A 20,709-nucleotide genomic window follows, 5' to 3' on the forward strand; every position below is an offset into this window, starting at 1 on the left:
TTGTCATGTATCATTTTTATTTTAGTAAATTAATCTGGAGTTTCGCCCACATCCTTTTAATGCTACCAAAAAACTCCCTTTTCCAGCTCATAAATGTTGTCTTTACCCGTCGGTACTGTGCATGTGCAACTCTCAGCAGAGATGGGAGGGAAGCGAGGTGGCTCACTCCTTAGCTACTTCCATCATCAGCTCCAGAAAAAACAGTGTGTTTAATTCTTTTTTACCGAGCTGCTAGATTTACTAGCCAGAAGTGGCATTTTACTTGCCCCGGGTAAGCGTGGCAGTTCGTATTGTTGAGTCCTGTAATATGCAGTTTAGTATACTATTACTGTGGAAAAGCACAGGTGTAATTAGTAATGGATAATGTACAGCCAGCCGGTCATTATTGTGAAATAAACACCGACAGGACTTGCATCGTCCTGAAGGGGTTTATTTCACATCAATGACCCGCTAGCTGTACAATATCCCGCTTATTACACGGCTACTTACTTAAGAAATCAATAATTTTACATTTAACATCAGAACTGTGCCCATAGCAACGGTCTGTTATACATAGCAGCAGTCTACTATAAAGAAATAACAGACCATAGAATGCCGTGATTGACCAATCAGAATCGAGTATTCAACAAAGCCGTGTAATAAATGTTGATAATATGCACTTTAGTATACTATTACTGTGGAAAAGCACAAGTTTAGTTCATACAATTAATGATGGCTGGATTCCATTTAGCTGCTTCAGTTGCAGGGTCCTTTTTTTGTACTTTTCCTATTTTGACAAGTCACTCTCTGCTGTGAAAAAGACCTATTGGTCAACTGTGTAAGACCCTTCCTCATTACATACATATCTTTGTCACTTTGGTGTGTGATCACCATGCAATTATAACAAATTCTACTCTTAATGGCTTTAATAACCAAATCTGAGAAATCCTTACATCAAAAAATAATTTTAATTAATAAAAATTAAAATAGTTTGTTACATGCTTTTGTAAAAAAAAAAATACATCTATAACATTATCAGATTGTTTTTGCCATCAAATATTCATATCTGCATAAGCTTCAAATATCCAACTAGTGTTATCACTCATTATATGATCGTGTATGCTACAATTAGGTAATGCCCACGAGTTATGTTAGCTCACATGGATTTTGGGGAAGTGAGTTGGAGAGGTTTCTTCTGTCACATTAGAATAATAGGATTCAGGTTGAAAATCAGCAAATTAGCTCTGAAGACAACTACACGTATTAACATGTATTAAAATGTGTAGTTGTCTTCTGGTGTCTGTCACATGACTGAACTTTAAAATTCCTCTTCCTAAGATTCAAGTAATTTAGATATATATTTCTAAAAAGTTGCAGCTTCACATTTTGGCCCCAATTACTAACAAAGCCGAGGTTCAAGGGAGACCGCAGTCACTTTGCCTCGCTGCTGTTGAAGCAATTATATTTAGCTTGTTTAGTGTCAGAGTATTTCTGACTCGGCTGCTTATCGGCAAATTGAGGATTTCTAATTTTCTCCGTTGCCTTTCTGCTTCTTCACACAAAGCACACAAAGAGCTAATGATGGTTTTATGACAGAAGAGACTGTAAGAGCTCCTCTGTAGATAAGTCATGTTGTCTCAGTTTCACTACTGATTAAATGAGTTTTCTACATTGTGGGCACACTAGGCATTGATAAGAGTTGTGATGGGTTCTTGTTTACCTCCTCCGGGCCTCAAAGTCTTTCTTCCTTCTTCTCGCAACTGCAGGGACATTTTACTCTCAATACCAGACTCTGGGGTTAGCCACTGTGACAGCATAGTAGGCGGATTGTCAAGCTAACTGTGTGGAGGTTTAACGCAGATGCTCAAAACGTTAGATTTCATTCCTTCAGACGTACACCTCAGGTTCTTATTCTGGGTGTGTGAGATCTGCAGGTGGAATAAATAACAGTGTTTTGTGTTTCCAAAGCAAGCAGTACATCATTGTGTGTAGCAGTAGGCCTGAAGAAGGACCAGATGATGATGCATTTTACTTGTCAAGCGTATAGTAAAGGTTTAAGAGTTTGCAACAAGTTATTTGAAAACTGCTAAGACACATCCTTTTGTATGGATGCCAAGATGTTTTGCTGCAGATAAACATTTCATTGTAGTGAGTGCTCAGGGGTTTTTGCTACATAAATATCTGCATTAGAGCCAGATTTGATAAATTGGCCGATATAAGCTTTCTGCAGATATATGGTCATATACGTATTGGTGTAAATGTCGACGATAGGCAACAAGTAATTGCAGTACAGAAAGGCCAAATGAGGATTAGATCATTTAGAGCCAATAAAGCACCATTAGCTACTGATCATACCAGACGATATCAAAAGTAAGGTTGTAGCACTAAAACCTCTGAGTGTATTTAATTGCACAATGGTGCCTTTTATTGCTTATGAATCCAATTTTAAATTCATAAGAAGAGTAATGTGTCATTTCTTCATTCTCTAAGGGTGTGAGAAAATATTGATATACTTCAGTATTGCAATATTATGTTTTGTGATACTGTATTGATTCTCAAAAAAAACTACATTTTTAATTAATAGTTAACATGCAAAGAGTCGTGGCAGACAGTGGCTCAGATTGTACAAAAAATAGTGCTATATGATGGTGGATGTTACAGGGACTGTGATAAATGCAAATGCAGATCCCACCGTTCTGATTGCATAAAAAAAGTCAACTGTTTTCTCAGATTTTATGCATATGGCAGTGTGTTCTTTATACTATGACAGTTTTCTCTAAAATTAAATTTAAAAAAAAATGCAATATATCGCCTTGCTTACAGTATCGCAATATATATTGATCCGTAACCCCCGATACGCTTCCAGATTCCTGCCAATACACAGTCTCGCTTTAACATCTCAGCGTCGTAGAATTTCTCCAGAAATGGTTTATAGGACATTCAGGTCAAATGAGATTAATGGCGTGGCCGCCACACACCACATAGTTGGGATGACCTTGAAAGCATCGTCCATTAGGAGTAGCCTCCCTCTACCCATCAACCATGGGCATGACGTACTGACGTCTCTTGTTGAATCACTGCCAAAATGTTTGCCAGCTGTTGTCGGGGCCAAAATGATCCAACACAATACAGACAATTTTCTGTTGTTCTGGTCGTTGTATGTCTCTCAGAAATTACTTTACAGTTGTATTTTTGGCAGAGTCTGAATTGGATTCCTAGTATTGAATCAGTTAGTAATTGTTCAGTATGTCTCCAGTCTGGGGGGGGAACTATAATCTAAACAAAGAATCCCAAGTCTTAATATCATAATTGTTGTATATTACTACATACAGTACATGCATGTTTTGTCAGATGCAGGAAAGAGCAGCCTAGACAAACTAGCAAAGGCTTTTATAATGCATGTATCACATTGCAGGGCCTCTGTTTAATTGATCCGAGACAGTGGACAGTCATTTCTCCCATTGAGATGATTGTAATGCATCCATTACGTGATAACGTAATACATGTGTATGAGGAATTAAGGAATTAAGTCCTATATTCTACCGTTGGAGTCGTTGTACCTCAAAGTGTCACACCGGGCATTCAACTTGCAATATTTTATTTTATATTATTATTAATGTATCTAGTGCCTCTGTTTGTGGATGTTCATGGGTCTAAAGTAGGGCCAGTACAACAGCAGTACAGAGAGTGTGAGCCTGTGTGGTCTTAAAACTCTGGTACTTCTGCTCCCCTTGTGTTGCACCGTGTTCCCCTTCTGTTCATGCTGAGTCCCATTGTACTCCAAGGTTGATATTCCTCTCCTCTGTGTGTGTGTGTGTGTGGGTGTGTGTGTGTGTAGACATGTGCATGTTGGTGTGTGTTTGTGTTGCTTGTATTCACCCCTACACACACACACACACACACACACAGACCCTACCGTACCCAAAACCGCAGTAATCCCTTGGGCCTAAAAAAGGAAATCCCTCCACTGTGCCCCGGCCTCCTCTTCCTGGGAGTACGCTAGTTGTGAGCTACTCTTACAGTCTGCCTCTGTGGGAACTCTCCTGGCGATTTACAATGGCTTAAAATATGCAGCATAGTCTTGTCAGTAAAGTAAAGCGTAAGTAGTGCATATTTGGGCTGGATAAAATCTTAAAATGTGGCATCATTTGGCTCCGTTTCAGTGCAGACTGTCTGAGGAAAGTAGCCAGTTTTAGACTCTCCCTCAAAAACACACAGACATTAGACTGCTCGCTCATGCACACAATTCCCTACTTCCCCCTTCACCTCCCACTGTGTGAGCGGACCTGAGTGTGCAGGCTGTTGTGCCGTTAAACTTCAGTGCTAACACGTTGTGCATCTGTAAGCATAATTCCAGCTATTGGCAAGCGAGCAGGCTGTTAATTCATCTCTGAGTCAGGCCTGATCCCTCCAGTTAATGATGATTGGCAGGCAGGAAACCTGCGCAATTAACCTCATATACCTCCACTCCCAAGTTTGCTGGACAAGAAGACATTTTCACACTTGTTCTGATCTTCTTTTGGCAACGGAGGAACATTTTGAGATGCACAGAATGTTACTTATGGACATTATGAAAAAACATCCCCACCTTTTTCACCATCAGAAATATACAATACACTGACTTTTATAGTTGTCTAGTTTTAGTTTTGAGTTCTGAGTTCATACCACTCTGTCTCTATGGTAAATAAGCACAAAGACTAGAAACAAAGTGGGGAAAAGGCCAACGTGGCTCCATCCAAATGTAACAAAACCTGTCTACTAACACCTCTAAATCTCACTCGTTTGTTTAATCCGGCCCAAAATCAAGGTGTAAAAACAACACGTTATGTGCCAAACTATTTCTTGGCCAGGTGCAGCAACTTTCTGGAGTCTTTGTTTGTTGCCTGGCAACCTCACGTCAAGACAAGACTCGCATTGTTGTTAGAAGGCCAATAAGTGGATTTCCCCAAAATGTAGAACTATTCCTTTATTCTTTACCTGTCAATCAGTTTGTGTGGGTTTAATTTAGATGTTTGTACTACATTGAATATCTAAATCAGTAAAGCTATGTGGATGTTTTATTCATCCTAATCCTTCTATTACATTACACATTTGTTTATCTTGGCACTCAGTTATCTTCAGTCACCTCACCTTTCCGTACTTTGCTGCTGTTGGCTGAAGCAGCAGTTCCCAGACATTATCCTGAGGGTGTAGATAACTCAAACCTGAGACTGGAGTTTTCTCGTTTCTCGTTAAACGTTTGGCTCTAATAAGAGAGCAGAAACAATATACAGTGAATATAATGATGCTGCGATGTTCTGCTCCTCCAGAGTGGATCCCCTGAAAGTTTTCGAATTAGCCAAAGTATGTGGAGAATGCCGTGTACTAATTCCCGTCTATATGTACATGATAACTTGGAAAAGAAGGGTTAAAGTTTTACCAAACTTGTATAGTGCACTGCTAATGGCAGTAAGGTTGCTGTATTACATGTATTTACTGTGTAGATTAATGGGGAGGTGAAGTGAGGCCATAGTAGTGAAAATCCTCCATAATCCTTTTTTCCATAAAATGGTCGGAAAGATGTTGTATGAAAATGTCTCAAGGAGGCAAGTCTTTGAGAAACTACAGTAGGCTGTGAGACGGTGGAGTTAAGTATTTTATGTTTAATTATTTTAGCTTTCTATGTCAGAAACCCTTATAGACTGTGCAGGAGCTGCTGGTAAAAAACTTCATATTGTATCTGTGGAATTTGTCGTGTCTAGTCTAAATTTAAATCCACACATTTATTGGTATTTGGTAGTAGTATTTTTGGCTTCATTTCACTTCTTCTAGTGGAGTTTCTGTCTTTACGTAGACCTGTGCTTGAACCTTGTAGCAAATCAAATTGATAAACAAAGAAGGACATCATTTTTTTTTTTTTTATATTTCATTTGCATTCATTGTATTCTGCATCAAGCAGATGAAGGCAGATCAAGGGGCTAAATTCACATTTGAATATACTGATATAGGTCTGTAATGCCAGTTTCTTAAAATCCAAATGTATTACAGTTTTTGCCCCTCTGTGCTTCTGCAGACTTGCCTGTTCCTGCACAGATCAATGGAACAGCCTGCGTTATAATGCATTGAGCTGTTAAATAGTTTCTATTCACGTCCATCTGTTTTTATAGAACACACTGTTCTGAAAAGCTGCTTTCAACTGAGGATTTTTTACACTGTTCAATTTTATTCTCCAAGGTTTTACTCTTCCAACCAGTAGAATCTGTTTGATGTCAAGTGCTCAGTGGGAGCTCAACCCTTCCCATGGCCCATGTAGCGAATGTATAAAGAAGTGAATGCTTTCAATTCCCAAGGACTATATTCTAAGTGTGAAAATCAAGGTGATGACAGCGGGCGTAAAGATTTCATACCCTTTAACACCCCCTTCCTCCTCTCTCCTCTCCTCTTCTCTCTCCTCCAGCTACCCAGAGAATGGGGTGGTGGAGATGCGGCCGGTGGATGTGCGGCCACGTGCCAGGACCCTGCTGCGGTGGGACGACCTCCAGGTGGGCATGCACGTGATGGTCAACTACAATATGGAGACGCCGGATGAGAGGGGCTTTTGGTTCGACGCCGAGGTTCAGACCCTCAACCAAGCCTCCCGCACCAACAAGGAGCTCCGAGTCAAGATCCTCCTGGGGTGAGGATCTTCCTTCGTAGGTGGGAGGGTGATGAGTCAGGCACAGGGGAGTGATTGCTGCTTGGCCAATTATTTTTTTTTGTTGCTTACCGAGATAAAGTTTCTCTGTGTGATTTCCTTCCATCTTTCTGTAACACATCTCTTCATCTTCCTCTCCGGTTTTCTTTTCTTGTGCTCTCTCTCTCTTTGTCTCTCTCTTGTCTCTCGCCCTCCCTCCAGGGGTCCTGGAGATGTAATCGGGGATTGTAAAGTTCAGTTTCTGGATGAAATCTACCAGCTGGAGGCACCAGGAGCTCGTGCACTCTCCGCTTTAGATGGACAATTTAAACGTACGCACCACACACTCATACACACACACACAATGAAAATGGTGGCAAATTATGTCCGTGTTGTTCTCCAAGGTATATTTTATCGCGAGCATCACCACAAGCCCATCTTCAAGTACGTGTGCAAGCGTGTACGAATGATTTCCTTCTTCCAGGGAAGAGCGGCCCAGAGTGCAAGCACTGCAAGGCCGACCCCGACGCGGAGTGCCGCTTCTGCTCCTGCTGCGTGTGCGGCGGGAAGCAGGACGCTCACATGCAGCTGCTGTGTGACGAGTGCAACATGGCGTTCCACATCTACTGCCTCAACCCGCCGCTGGCCACCATCCCGGATGACGAGGACTGGTGAGAGAGAGAGAGTGTACAGTAGCTCAGCAATTAGCCACAACATCCTGCGCTTCACAGTCAATTTAAGAAGGTTGATTAATGGGGATTTGTAGGAGATGAAGTGCTTTTAAGCAGTAATTAAGTGGTGATTGAGGTTCAAATCAATATAAACTAATCACATAATCCAGGTGTGAGTTTGTTTAATGCAGCAAAACAGAAATGAGAGTGTGAATTTTTTTCTTTTGGCAGCTCACCCTCCATTTCCGTGTCTTGCATAAACATGAAATTGATTGACAACATTCCTTAACCACCTTTTGTTGCAACTTTCTGGTATTTTTTAAATATTTAAGTAGGTGCAACATCTCTCTTTAGGGCACTTATAACCAAATTTCTTTGCCGTCTGGCTAATTTGGGGAAGAGCTTTGTTGCAGCTCTTATCAAACTTTCACATATATACACACACACACACATAGACCTGCCTACATCCACAGAAATGATTTCCTCTTGTTCTGCCAGGTACTGTCCCACCTGTAAGAATGACACCAGTGAGGTTGTCAAGGCAGGAGAGAAGCTCAAAGCCAGCAAGAAGAAAGCCAAGATGCCTTCGGCAACAACTGAGAGTCAAAGGGACTGGGGAAAGGTGAGACCCAAGGGCACCCAAAGGTGTACACACACACGCACGCACACACACACACACACACACACACACACACACACACACACACACACACACACATACACACATACACACCAGGTGGACTGACAGTGACTGTGTGAGACTGTAAGTACATTTTAAGGTCAGCCGGAGGGAAGGCCTGTGATTCCTCCTCAAATTCCCTCGAAGGAGCAAAGGTTATATGAATAAATATGGAAAAGCACTTTGTATGTAAAAAAAATATATATATATATTGGGCACATGTAGGCTCAAGTAGCCCTCACATGCACCGGACAAGAGATAGAAGAAGCATTTTCATTTTCCACCATCCCTTGCTGAGAGCAATCAGTTTTCAAAAATGCATCACATCACAACCAGATTGCTGAGAATCCTTTATAATCTTATGACATATCTTTTTTAAAAGCTATATTTTCCCGTCTGAGACCGGCATTTTCAAATGTATTCACTTAAGACAGAAGTTTCAAGCACTTAATGGCAATTTGAGTGTGTACGGTTGTGTCCGAAATTCCACACTAACATGCTATTTAGTATGCTAAAACAGTATGTGAGATGTTTTAGTATGTCCGAAACCTTAGTGTGAAACCAGTAGTATGCAAATTGCATACTATTTCCGGTGAAATATTACAGTATGCTACGGCGGCATAAATATCCTACAATGCAATGCGGTAGTGACGACAACGTTCATAATGGACATTGACGGACAGCTCTGTAACATCAATAACGCTTCAATTTAACTGTAGGTATAAGATTTCACCTTGCTAGGCGTAATATATATTTAAAATTAATTCAGACTTTCATTTTGGTCACATGACATTGACATGGGTTACCGTAGTAACGATAGTACACATACTTTATGAATTCAAAATAGCCAAAAAGTGACTTAAAAGAAGAAGTAGACCTCCTTAGGGTCTAAATATATTTCATTTTCTGTAATGTTTAAATTAAATTTACATATAAATGTTGCTGCTTAAAAAAAATCTTCCAGATCATTTACCTACCTCGTGGTGAGTGAAGAGCTCATTTCTTATCATATGAAGGCTTAACAGTCCTGATGGTAACAACAACACCACAAAATGCACACAACTAACTGCTCCTACTGAAATGAAACTAAATGTATACATCAGTTTGTAACATATAGCTCTTATAGTACACCCCCAGCAGCAAAGATTCCGGCGAGCCATTCATTAATTGATACATCCATTCAGTGCATTATTCATGCATCACACACACACACTTTATTCCATTTACTTCCTGCAAACTGGTTTGTTCTTTAGTGAATCTTTTATGTGTTTAACATTTTGTGTAAGCAACTAATCTGCTCTGTGTTGTTCTTGATCAGAGATAAGCGGTTCTTGTCATGTTCTTTGAAGCTCCGTTTAATATTTCCTGAGCACAAAACAGCTTTTCCCCCTTAAATCAAACGATCATATCAGACGTGTTTTGATCCAGTCAACAAGACTTAATATCTACTTAATGTTAGACCAGACTCCCGGAGCTGATTAATAATGTTGGGTCGAGTCATAGCACTTTTTTTTGCAATTCTATAAATATTGATGTGTTATTGATTATCAACCTCTTCTCAAATATTCATTACATGACTAATGAGCACTGTGTCAAAATTACATTTCCGCTTTGCACTCAGCAAAAGCTAAAATGAACCATTGCTAGCAGCTGAGGCAGAAAATGAGACGGAGGAAGACAGCTGACGTGTTGTTAAAATAGTTTTTTAAAAAGCATCTGTTTTAAGCATACTGTTAAATGTTTATCCTCAGAGTCTTCTCATGGCACTGAGATATTGCGTGGCTCGTTTCCATCCCGGCCCGGCTGTCTCCCTGACGCTCCGCTCCATGGTGTAATGTGAACAATGCCATTAAGCATGACTTAGCCACTTTCCTGGAACTGCCAACGGAAAATAACTCGTTTCTTTACCAGAATGCTCCCTTTCTCTGCGGACTAATTGAAAACAGCCCTGCTTGTGTGTTTGGGCACATTTTAAGTGCTGTGACTCACACAGCATTTATTCATGCCTTTCACATTATTGCAATTTTATAACCCCTTAAAATAAAATACTTTTCTTTGTCTTCCCACTTTTGAAATCCAATGCACCTCCTAAATGGATTTCTGGAGAGTAAAAGCTGTCAGCAGCTCTGCTCTTAAACACTATTTAAATGTGATCTAAAGGCACTCGTTTAATGGTATTTCTCAGCGTGCAGCTTACATTCTTTGTCGTCTCCCTTGATGTGATTGCAGGGTATGGCCTGTGTGGGGCGCACCAAGGAGTGCACAATTGTTCCCTCCAACCACTATGGACCCATACCTGGTATTCCTGTTGGGACCACCTGGAAATTCAGAGTTCAGGTTAGCCGTTTGTGAAAATTATAATAAAATCTGAAAGAAAATAGAGCTGTTTATTAAGTCTCCCAGGTCTCATTTTATACTTTATTGTCAATATTATTATGACATTATGGATTGTATTGTCATATTTTTCTGTAACATGATATCTGACTTCAGGTGAGTGAGGCAGGTGTTCACAGGCCGCATGTTGGTGGCATCCACGGGCGCAGTAACGACGGCTCCTATTCTCTGGTGTTGGCTGGGGGCTTCGAGGATGAAGTGGTGGGTTATTTGTATTTTTCTACCAAATGTTTATTAATCTCTGTTAAGAATGAAGTAAGGGGATTTTTACTTAAGTATGCCGATCACTTTCTTTTTTGGTTACCGTGACCTTGCTGTAGGACCGGGGAGATGAGTTCACCTACACAGGCAGTGGGGGTCGTGACCTCTCAGGAAACAAACGGATCGGAGAGCACTCTTTTGACCAGACCCTGACACACATGAACAGGTACAACACTTAAAGGGATAGTTTGTGTGTTTTGAAGTGGGGATGTATGAGGTATTCATCCATAGTCAGTGTTTTACCTACAGTAGATGACGGTCGACACGACCCTAGTTTGGAGAAGCAGACAGAAGTTACCGCACAGGAGCAAAGTAATGTACTGCTGTGGACGGGGCCGGCAGCAAAACGTATTTTAGCCCCCTAAAAGGAAGGCGCACCGAAAAAAATCAATATCAGTTTAAGTGTACGTTATATTTTGAATATTTTCACCGGTTTACCTTGCCGTAAGACAGCTATACAGTCTATGTTTCTGACAGGGAACTGAAGCCATAGCAACCATACTCCATTGAAAAAAAACAGTAATTTTACATTGCGGAATATGTGAGTTGCTAGTCTACCGCATCTTCCATCGGTTAGTTTGTTTGTGCTATTGTGTGACTTTGGTGAATCCGAACTAACCAAAGTTAGACCAGCAACCCCCTTCTGCGAGTTAAAATTACAGTTTCAATGGAGTCTGGTTGCTTTGGTGAGAGCATAGATGGATACAACAGCTTCAGTTCATCGTCAGATAGGGCTGTCTGACGGCAAAGATAAAGCAGGGAAAATATACTAAACGTAGCATACATTTAAACTGATATTGAATTTTTTAGGAGAACCTTTCTTTTAGCTGGCTAAAATAGGTTTCGCTGCTGCCCCATCCACAGCTGTACATTACTTTGCTTCTGTGCCGGTACTCCTGTCTGTTTCTCCAAACTGGGGGCGTGCTGACCGTCATCTACTGTAGGTAATACAGTGACTATGGATCAGTTCCTCATACAGCCCCACTTCAAAACACCCAAACTATCCCTTTAAATATGAATGGAAAGCTAACAGAATTTTCTGCAGTTTTTAAAGATAACTTACCTAGGATGATCATCTTCTTAACATCAATCGATAACTGATTATTCATTAACATCCATAATCCTTAGTCGGACTTGATGAACATCATTCTTTCTTCTTGTCTAATAACTCTTGAATGCTGACTCCTGCAGGGCGTTGGCCTTAAACTGCGATGCACCTCTGAATGACAAAGACGGGGCGGAGTCCAGGAACTGGCGGGCAGGAAAGCCGGTGAGAGTGGTGCGCAGCTCCAAAGGTCGACGCATCAGCAAATACGCTCCTGAGGAGGGAAATCGCTACGATGGTATTTACAAGGTAGGTGTAGACTCTAAAACAGCTCTGCTAACTTCAAGTAAAGCTGATTAACATACAAAGACTCCATTACAAATATGGACCAGCACCAGTGTTATCATAACATATCAGGAATGTAGGGAAGTATTTATTGTTATTCTGGTGTATGTGTGAATTTTAGGTGGTAAAGTACTGGCCAGAGATTGGAAAGTGTGGTTACCTGGTGTGGCGGTACCTGCTGAGACGGGACGATTTAGAACCGGCACCGTGGACACCTGAAGGACTGGAGAGGATCCAAAAACTGGGCCTTGCTGTTCAGGTTAGACTGCAAGTGTATCTATATTTGTGTGTGTGAACTTCACTGTGTAGACACTACAGATATCGACTAATGCATCTCTATGCTATAAACTTCTGTTTAGACTGTACATATACGTATACATACTGTATATACTATATAGTCTGTTTTTCATGCCACTGCCCCTGTCTGCAGTACCCGCCCGGCTACTTGGCGGCCATGGCAAACAAAACAAAGAAGGAGGCCTGCGCCCGACCCGGTCGCGGCGGCCGGAGTAAGCACTATCCCGCGAGGGGGAGGCCACGGAGACGCAAGATCAAGGCGAAAGAAGAGAACGACGAGGACGACGAGGACGAGATGCCGATGGCCAGCGTGGAAGAAGAGGAGCCGCAGAGTAATGGAGAGCAGAAGACAGCCAGAGATAGTGGTGGGTGCTTTTAAATCTCAAAGCAGGTCAGACAAGGTGGTTGTGAGAAGAGGACAGGTGAGAACAACGTGAGCAGTGATTCTTCTTTTAAGATAGCTTGTAAATATTTGATATCCACCAGCATCTAATTTTTCCACAAGCATGCACTACTGTTAACTTTTAATTATCTCTTTTATTCTCCAAGAGGAGCTGCAGTTTTTCAGTCTATTATTTCTGTGTCTTCACCAGAGTCGTCACCAGCAGCAGAGCCTCCCTCTAAAAGGGTGAAGATAGAGGAGACTTTCCAGCTGTCGGAGCAGCAGCAGCAGTTGATCCGGGAGGACATAGCCAACAAGAAACTCTGGGATGAAGCCATGGGACACCTTAAAGAGGGACCGGTATGAATCCCAGCACACTCTGACACTCTTAAGGGCGCTTTCACAAGCCGTAGTCCGTTAGGCTGTAGTACGAATCAGAGTGAAATTGATACTTTTGGTTTGTTTTCTATTTAGCCTGGTTCGGTTTCACAGTGCACAAATTAAAGCAGACCAAATTTAATAAATAAGTTGCTGAAGGGCGTGTACAAAGGAGCAAATTTATAATTTTTGTCTCAAGAGCTGCTACTTCTACGCAGGGAATCGCTGACTGCGCTATATTGCTATCAAAGTTTTTTCACTTTGACTATGCACTGAATCATTTCTCCTCCAGTTTATCTCAAATTACTTAATAAACGGCACTATTTTTGTGAACTTTATTTAGCATATTCTGTATGTTCTCTGGCCCAGATGTCAAGCAAAAAGTCAGTCGTCTCCCACTCCATCTCAACAAACACTCGCACAGGCAGCCTGCATTTTGGTTGGAGACCACCTCTCTTACGCGGTCTCAGACCGGTTGTTTGGGTCCACACCAGAGTACGATTACTGCGTTCACAACCGCCCAAACAAACTGCACCAGAGTTTGATTAAAATGGACTAAATGTTGGCTTGTGAAAGCACCCTAACACATCTCAGGCTCCTCGACAGACACTGTGTTCTCAAAGCATCTCACTCAGCAGCCTCTTAAAGGAGAACTCATTGAAGGTCCCCAGATCTTAAAGTCCAACTGAAATCACATTTAGTCATCCCCGTTTTGTCCGTGTGATTTTTTAAATATATTGTTAATAGTTTTTTATTATTAAAAGGAATTATCAGAAAAGCTCCTTTTCGTCTCGAGTTAACAGACGGAACAGCGTGTTCTTAGCAGGGATTTTGAAGAGTAAGGACCATCACAGCATCTAACCGGAACAAAGTGACATTTGCAGGTTTACATGCTGTTTGATGTGCTGCGGCTAATTAGCTATCGAGCATGCAAACTGGCGTTAGCAGGAAGCATCAATTGTAGTATATCGATTTTTCTGTTTTTCCTTCTTCATTTTCTTCATTCCGTTCGTGCGTTTTCTGTCTGTCTGTGTATACAAAGAATTTCCTGCAGAAGATGGAGCAGATCTTCATGTGTGTGTGCTGCCAGGAGCTGGCCTTCCAACCCATCACCACCGTCTGCGTGCACAATGTTTGCAAGGTGCGTACTGACCGGATGTATTTGTAACCACAACTACTGAAAATCCCCGTCCTCGTATTTGTGTGTGAATTCCTCCCGCCGCCGTCTCTCCTCAGACCTGTCTACAGCGGTCGTTCCGAGCGAAGGTGTACACCTGCCCCGCCTGCCGTCACGACTTGGGCAAAGACTTCGTCATGAGCCAGAACGTGACGCTCCAGGTGCTGCTCGACCAGTTCTACCCCGGCTACAGCAAGGGCCGATGAGGTCCAAATCACATTTATAAGTAGAATACGTACATACGCGCACATAAAGCATCCATTCTGTGCACCCACGTATACCGTCAAGTACCTAGAGCTCCACTTTAAAATGCATTGCGCACACATACTGTACTTACCCACGGGCAGATGTATATTGCATATACAGCCATTTATGTATACAATCATTCATACACAAACAACCTCAGTAGGGACTGACCTCATCTGTTAAACCTGGACTGTCTCCATTAACATCACCAGCCTGAAATTCAACATTTTTTAACCTCCTGCCCACACAAACGCACACAAACGCACAAAAAGGAGCCCCAATTCACACCCACGAGCCACCTCAAGATTAGCTTCTTTTTTTTGTTTTTTTGTTCCATAAATTGACACACAGCAACATTGTTTGAGTGCAAATTTCTCCCCGGCAATATCATGAAATCAGCCATCAGACTCCTGCCAACCTACAAGCATTTTTGTGTACCATGCACGTTGTTTTACACCCAAAAAACTGAGCTTAGCTGCTTCATATATGTGCAGTATTTCACTCAGCTGGCAGATAAAGGTGCTAGTTTAATACGGTGATTTAGGCACAGCAGGACATAACACCCCCTGCACCACATTCAGAAAGGTAAAATTAGGAAAGCACACAAAGTTTTATGCCTCTGAAGCACTTTATCGATGACATGACTTATTTTGTAGGTTAATCTGGAGCACACGCTGCTCATGTCACTTGTCACACAATAATGCCATTGCCATACCTTGAGCTAATAAGAATAGCAAATGTCTCGCCAGATGTACTTTCAGTGCATTTGCAGAGAATAAATGGGCAGCTGTTTCAGGAGATTTCTGGGTCCAACAAAGCAGCAACCTTACATACTTAGTGAACGCAACAATGATCAACAGGCACAACTCTCAGATTTTATGTGGAGTAAAAAAACAAAACTTCATAAACATACCAAAGACGTGAGGCTGTAGAGCAGGTTAGGGGGGCAAATATCTTCAGAAATCTGTTTTAAAATAAAGTCATTTCTGATGAGGAATCACGCCTAGAAATAAATAAAATGCACTTGTGAAGCATCAAACAGGACCTTAGCGAATTATCATCTTTCTTTAACAAGGCACTTTTTGTTTCCATTTCCAAGCAGCTCAAAATAAATGTACAAGATAAACAAACGCGTACTATTGTTGGTCTATAAAATGTCAGAAAATTGTGAAAAATGTTGATTTCCCAAAGCCCGAGATGACGTCCTCAAATGTCTTTTTTTTTTGTCCACAACTCAAAGATATTCAGTTTACTGTCATAGAGGAGTAAAGAAACCAGAAAATAGTCACATTTAAGAAGCTGGAATCAGAGAATTTTGACTTTTAATTCTTAAAAAATTACTATCCGATTTAAGAAAAAAAATTGGCGATTAATTTAATAGTCGACAACAATCGTTGTAGCTCTCCAGTATATTAGATCTCTCTCATAAGTGCTGTTGAAACCTCTAACACTATTGAAATTATGTATTAAACATTTATAAATTAAGTCCTCACATCTAATGTGTGTACTCTCAATCACGGTTCCACTTCTTCAGTCAGATAACATGGACCAAACTGTACATTAGATGAGTACGTTCTGCTTTGTTTGCATGAGAAATACTGTCATGATGTAAGGGGAAAGTAAAGGTTTACATGCAGCGCACCTGAAATGCTTGAAAAGCGCGAGGTGCGGCTGCTTGCATGTTCTTTTCAATGACGCCTAGAAGGGCGCACTGTGGTCGTCCCTGGTGTTACCAAGCAACCACAATCAAGCAGGACTTCACACAAAGATGGTTAGCATATTTTGTGCTCAGCAGATATTCATCTGCTATTGTTCTCTCTGTTAGAGTTAGTGTAATGTTCACTGGTATCCAGCACGATCTGCTTCTCCTTCATTTTTAGAAATATAGTGTGGTGAGTGATTGCACCGCCAGTTATTTGTTGTCACATTACATCCAGAAAAAGGAGATGCATCTGTCTCAATTTGCCACGGTTGAGACTGAAAAAAAGGCCACACTGATTTCTATTTCTTTTTCTAATGGACATGATGGTTATGTGGATTCACATGTGCAGTGTTCCCCCAATATGCAGTATATAAGCTAGATAGAAATCCACTGTGTGAACAGTCTGTTATTGTCTTTCATTGTTATTCACCAGTCCAGACCCGTAGGACAAGAGTGCCTTGTAGCACAGACTATCAAAAACTGTTAAGTACCGAAAGTTTGCATCTGATGCCCGGTCAGTTAGTTAGTCGTTGCTTATTCTTTTTAATCAGAAATTTGCTGATTTAAAATTCTAATTTTAGACTGTTTTATTTAGACCTTGCTAGTGTTTAGATAATGTTTAATAGTTGAGATCTTCTTTTGTTAAATGGGAAAATGTTGACATTTCTCAAAGTTGAGTATCGAAAGTTTTGTCGGTGCTGAAAACCAGGCATTGTATCGATTGTAGTACTGAAAAATGTAAACAATACCCGTCCCTACATGGCATTTTTCAATATTGTGAGAGGTTTTCAATAAGTGCATACAGTATGTGAGAGTTGAGAAGGACACATTTCAGTAGTTATGTGGATACACTATTGAATGTTTCAATAGGTAGTTAATGTGTGTATCTGCTCCACAATGTAATGGGTTCTTCCTTGTCATGAAAATCGGGCCACAAACAACAAACCGAACCAAAAACATAACCTCAGTGGAGTTAGAAATGTGTGTATGTGCAAGGTAAAGTTTGAGTTATGTCCTTCGCTGCACCACAGTCAGAACTTTAACGCTGAAGAGTGCGAAAGACGGCAAACAGAAATGTTTGACAGTCACTGATCAGGTCTGATTGTTGGCGTACATCTTAATCATAGATCGTAAATACAGAAACAGATTTCTGTACACAGACAGTTGAAAACTAGTTCATTTATTTTGGATATGTTGGATAACATATAAATAATGCATATAAATGTAATATCTTAGGGATGTTTTTTATGTTTTGTACGAGTTTTCTGCCTACATTAGTTGGACAGACATGAATGTTTTCACATGTCAAACATTGTTTTAGTGTAATCGAAAAAAATTGACATTAAGAACTCATTTGTTTCATCAGGTCTAACTTACTATGGGCCATGGCTGAAAATACAAATGAATGGCAGCTGTGAATTGGATACAAACAAAACGTTGTACTTAAACCCTTCTTTTTAAGTTACACCATATATTTGAAACACACTTGGAAGCTTCACATAAATAAAAATCTAAGAATACCTCCACAACAAGGAAGACCAAGTCAGTTATAATCTCACAGAACATGACTACATTAACATTCCTTTTTATCCTTTTGTGCATTTTATCTGCTGCTCCCTAGAGCCACACGGTAATATAGTCATGTAACAACTGGACAGATATAAGCTTATCGTTAACATGTAAGGATGTACACTGCATCCACACATGCTGAGTTATCTTCACATTTTTTTTTAATCTTTATTTAGATCTGACACACCATCACATATATTATACATATATTACACGGCCCCGAGTTTAAAAAAATTGTCTTTTTCTATCTTGAGCAGCTGACACAGATTTGTTATCTTTTCCAGTGCTGATATGGTACTTTAAAATGTCCGTGGGTTGGCAGGTCTGATGGGAAGTCACACAAAGGAGAGTAGTCTGTGCACTGATCTGTGATCTGCACAGAGGTCAGAGTGACTTCCACATAATGCATCTGAACACTTGAGTTGGTTTTGTGGGATACTGTAGCCCTCGTTCATAGACATCATCACGTTCACCTGTAACTTCAAGGCCATGTTTAGTGTAGAGACAGCGACACACTGCTGCTGCACACACTCATCCGTTACTTACCGCTCTGTTTGACATTCAGATCCCCGTTCATTGGCCGGCTGTTTGTTTGTTTGTGGTGATGTCCTTGTTTCTGTTCAATCATTCAGGATTTTTCTTTTCTCTCTTTTTATTAACAACATGCAAGTACAAATGCTACTATGGTCTTTAAAGCTAACTGTGATGTGCATTACTTCCACTGTTGCTCAATCTTGTTTATTTCCTCCCTGCATTGACTGGCAAGCTGATAGTTTCTTTCTCTTCTGTGACCTTCCCTCTCTCCTCTCCTCTCTCTCTCCTCCGCCCTCTGTGAACCTTACAGTACTAACACTTTTTAGACGTCTTGTGGACGCTTGGCTTCAGTGCTGTGTTGTTTTTTTATTTTTACCGCGCTCTATCGAAGAAAAAAAGTTTGAAAAAGTCGCGTTTAATTTTCCTAGAATGCTTACTATTATCTATGTCTGTACGCCATCTTTTTCTACCATTTTAATTGCTTCTCTTCTATTTTTAATCATTAGTCATTTTTATGTGGCGACCTCAAACATTTGCAGCCAGTCTGAGGAGTTTCATTGCTTCATATTGTGATCTGAAATTTTATACATGTCATAATAATACTTGATATGTACCTATTAAATATTTGGATTCCAGAAATCGTTTTTTTGTCTTGTATCTTAACAGATTTTAATGAGGCTAATGAGTTTTATTTTCAGTGTAAAATGTGAAGTCGGTAGATTATAGTGAGTGACGCTAATGAAATAAACGCACCATGAAATTATACCCGTATCTAAAGTGGTCAAGCAGACTGTTCCCACTCCCAAATTAATTGACAGTGATGGTAATCACAGCTCTCTCACATTAGGCCAGCTAGTCATTGTTTTTTTTTCATAATAGATGAATAATAATTTCCCCTGAAATTCATTAAAAACATTAATTTTATTCTACTTTGCAGTAATTAGCTAGGTGTTCTCTCTCTATTATATTTTCCACCAAACTGCTGGTGGCAGATACTTTGTTCTGATAGCTATAAATAATGATAGCATTTTTTCTTGATTGTAATGTGTATTTTTTAGGTTTTTTTCCTTCATGTTAGATATGTTAAATAGTCTGTGTTTCTTTGCCATATTGAAAAGAAAGTGAATTTAAAGCTTTTTAGGCTTTAAGGGGAGACACCCCAGGTGAATAGGGTAAAAAATGTTAACTAGTAAATATCACTATGAAAGTTCCCCAGTTGATTACTCACATTAAGACATTATTAATAATAATTATACTTTTTTTTGTATTCAAGTTTTCTGAAATGTCATGTTTAAATATGCAAATGAGGAATTATCTAATGCGAACTTTGAGGGAATTTAGGCGAAATCTACAGACGCAAATAGACAAAGTAGTAAAATAAATGTGTATTTTGGATGTTTTCTTCTACTAGTCTGAAAGAAGACATGTTATGGAAGCAAAATAGCCCAAAACCTCAAAACTGAGCAGTGCCTGGGGTGTCTCGCCGAACACTTAATCACTACTATCTTCAGTCCAGAAGTAGTGGAAATAACATTTCAAATGAAGCAGGTCTACAGCAGACTGTGCCTACATATGGCATTACATCAGAATCAGCGTGTACAAATTACATTATTTCACTATATTCCAATTAAACAGCAAAAGCCCTTTTATTACAGAAGACATGTTGACATGTCACAGTTGGAAAAGCACAGGGGTAAATAAAAAAAATCAATGACGGTTTCATTTCATTTAGTTGCTTCAGTTTCAGGGTCCTGTATTTGTGCATGCTGGCTCACCGTCACAGTGTCATGGCTTACTGGGATGCTTGAATTGAACAGAGCCATTGTTAATGTTATTAGCAACACCTGTACAGTGGTGTAGTGGTCAATGATGAGTTGGGTGTACTACTAGGTCAGCGGTCAGCCAGCTTTACTATCAAAAGAGCCATTTTAGGCAAAAACAAAACAAAAAAATCTGTCTGGAGCCGCAAAACATTTGAGCATCGTGATGAAGGTAACACAGCTTATAGTCTAAGTAAATAATATATAAGTCTAATGCCGTGAGGGCCCAAGTGCAAATGTACTACGGAGTATTGGGACCACACTGAGGGAAAAAAATATGAGATTTCCAGAATAAAGCCATATTACGAAAAAAAGTTGTAACTTTACCAGAGTAATGTCATAACTTTACGAGAAAAAAAGTCGTAATATGAGAATAAAGTCATAACTTTATGAGAAAAAAAGAAAATAACACGTAAAATTACTACTTTATAATACTACGACTTTTTTCTCATAAACTTCTGACTTTATTCTCATATAACTTTTTTTTCTCGTAAACTTCTGACTTTATTCTCATAATATTACGACTTTATTCTCGAAATCTCAGATTTATTTATTTTTTCCTCAATGTGGCCCTAATA

General features: G+C 40.1%; 1 protein-coding gene across 1 annotated transcript in view; it reads left to right on the plus strand.

The window, feature by feature from the left end:
- Window positions 1–18,950, plus strand: part of uhrf2 (ubiquitin like with PHD and ring finger domains 2) — a 34,802-nt gene extending 15,852 nt beyond the window's left edge. Inside the window, exons 4-16 of the mRNA XM_074616954.1 lie at window positions 6,416–6,634; window positions 6,854–6,963; window positions 7,116–7,302; window positions 7,801–7,924; window positions 10,211–10,318; window positions 10,472–10,576; window positions 10,696–10,802; window positions 11,828–11,990; window positions 12,148–12,285; window positions 12,457–12,688; window positions 12,917–13,065; window positions 14,126–14,224; window positions 14,320–18,950. Of these exons, the coding sequence (XP_074473055.1) occupies window positions 6,416–6,634; window positions 6,854–6,963; window positions 7,116–7,302; window positions 7,801–7,924; window positions 10,211–10,318; window positions 10,472–10,576; window positions 10,696–10,802; window positions 11,828–11,990; window positions 12,148–12,285; window positions 12,457–12,688; window positions 12,917–13,065; window positions 14,126–14,224; window positions 14,320–14,466 (1,888 nt within the window). The 3' untranslated portion in view covers window positions 14,467–18,950. The remainder of the gene's footprint in view (window positions 1–6,415; window positions 6,635–6,853; window positions 6,964–7,115; window positions 7,303–7,800; window positions 7,925–10,210; window positions 10,319–10,471; window positions 10,577–10,695; window positions 10,803–11,827; window positions 11,991–12,147; window positions 12,286–12,456; window positions 12,689–12,916; window positions 13,066–14,125; window positions 14,225–14,319) is intronic.
- Window positions 18,951–20,709: the final 1,759 nt, after the last annotated feature.

The sequence above is a fragment of the Sebastes fasciatus genome, chromosome 19, assembly GCF_043250625.1.
Source record: "Sebastes fasciatus isolate fSebFas1 chromosome 19, fSebFas1.pri, whole genome shotgun sequence".
NCBI lineage: Eukaryota > Metazoa > Chordata > Actinopteri > Perciformes > Sebastidae > Sebastes > Sebastes fasciatus.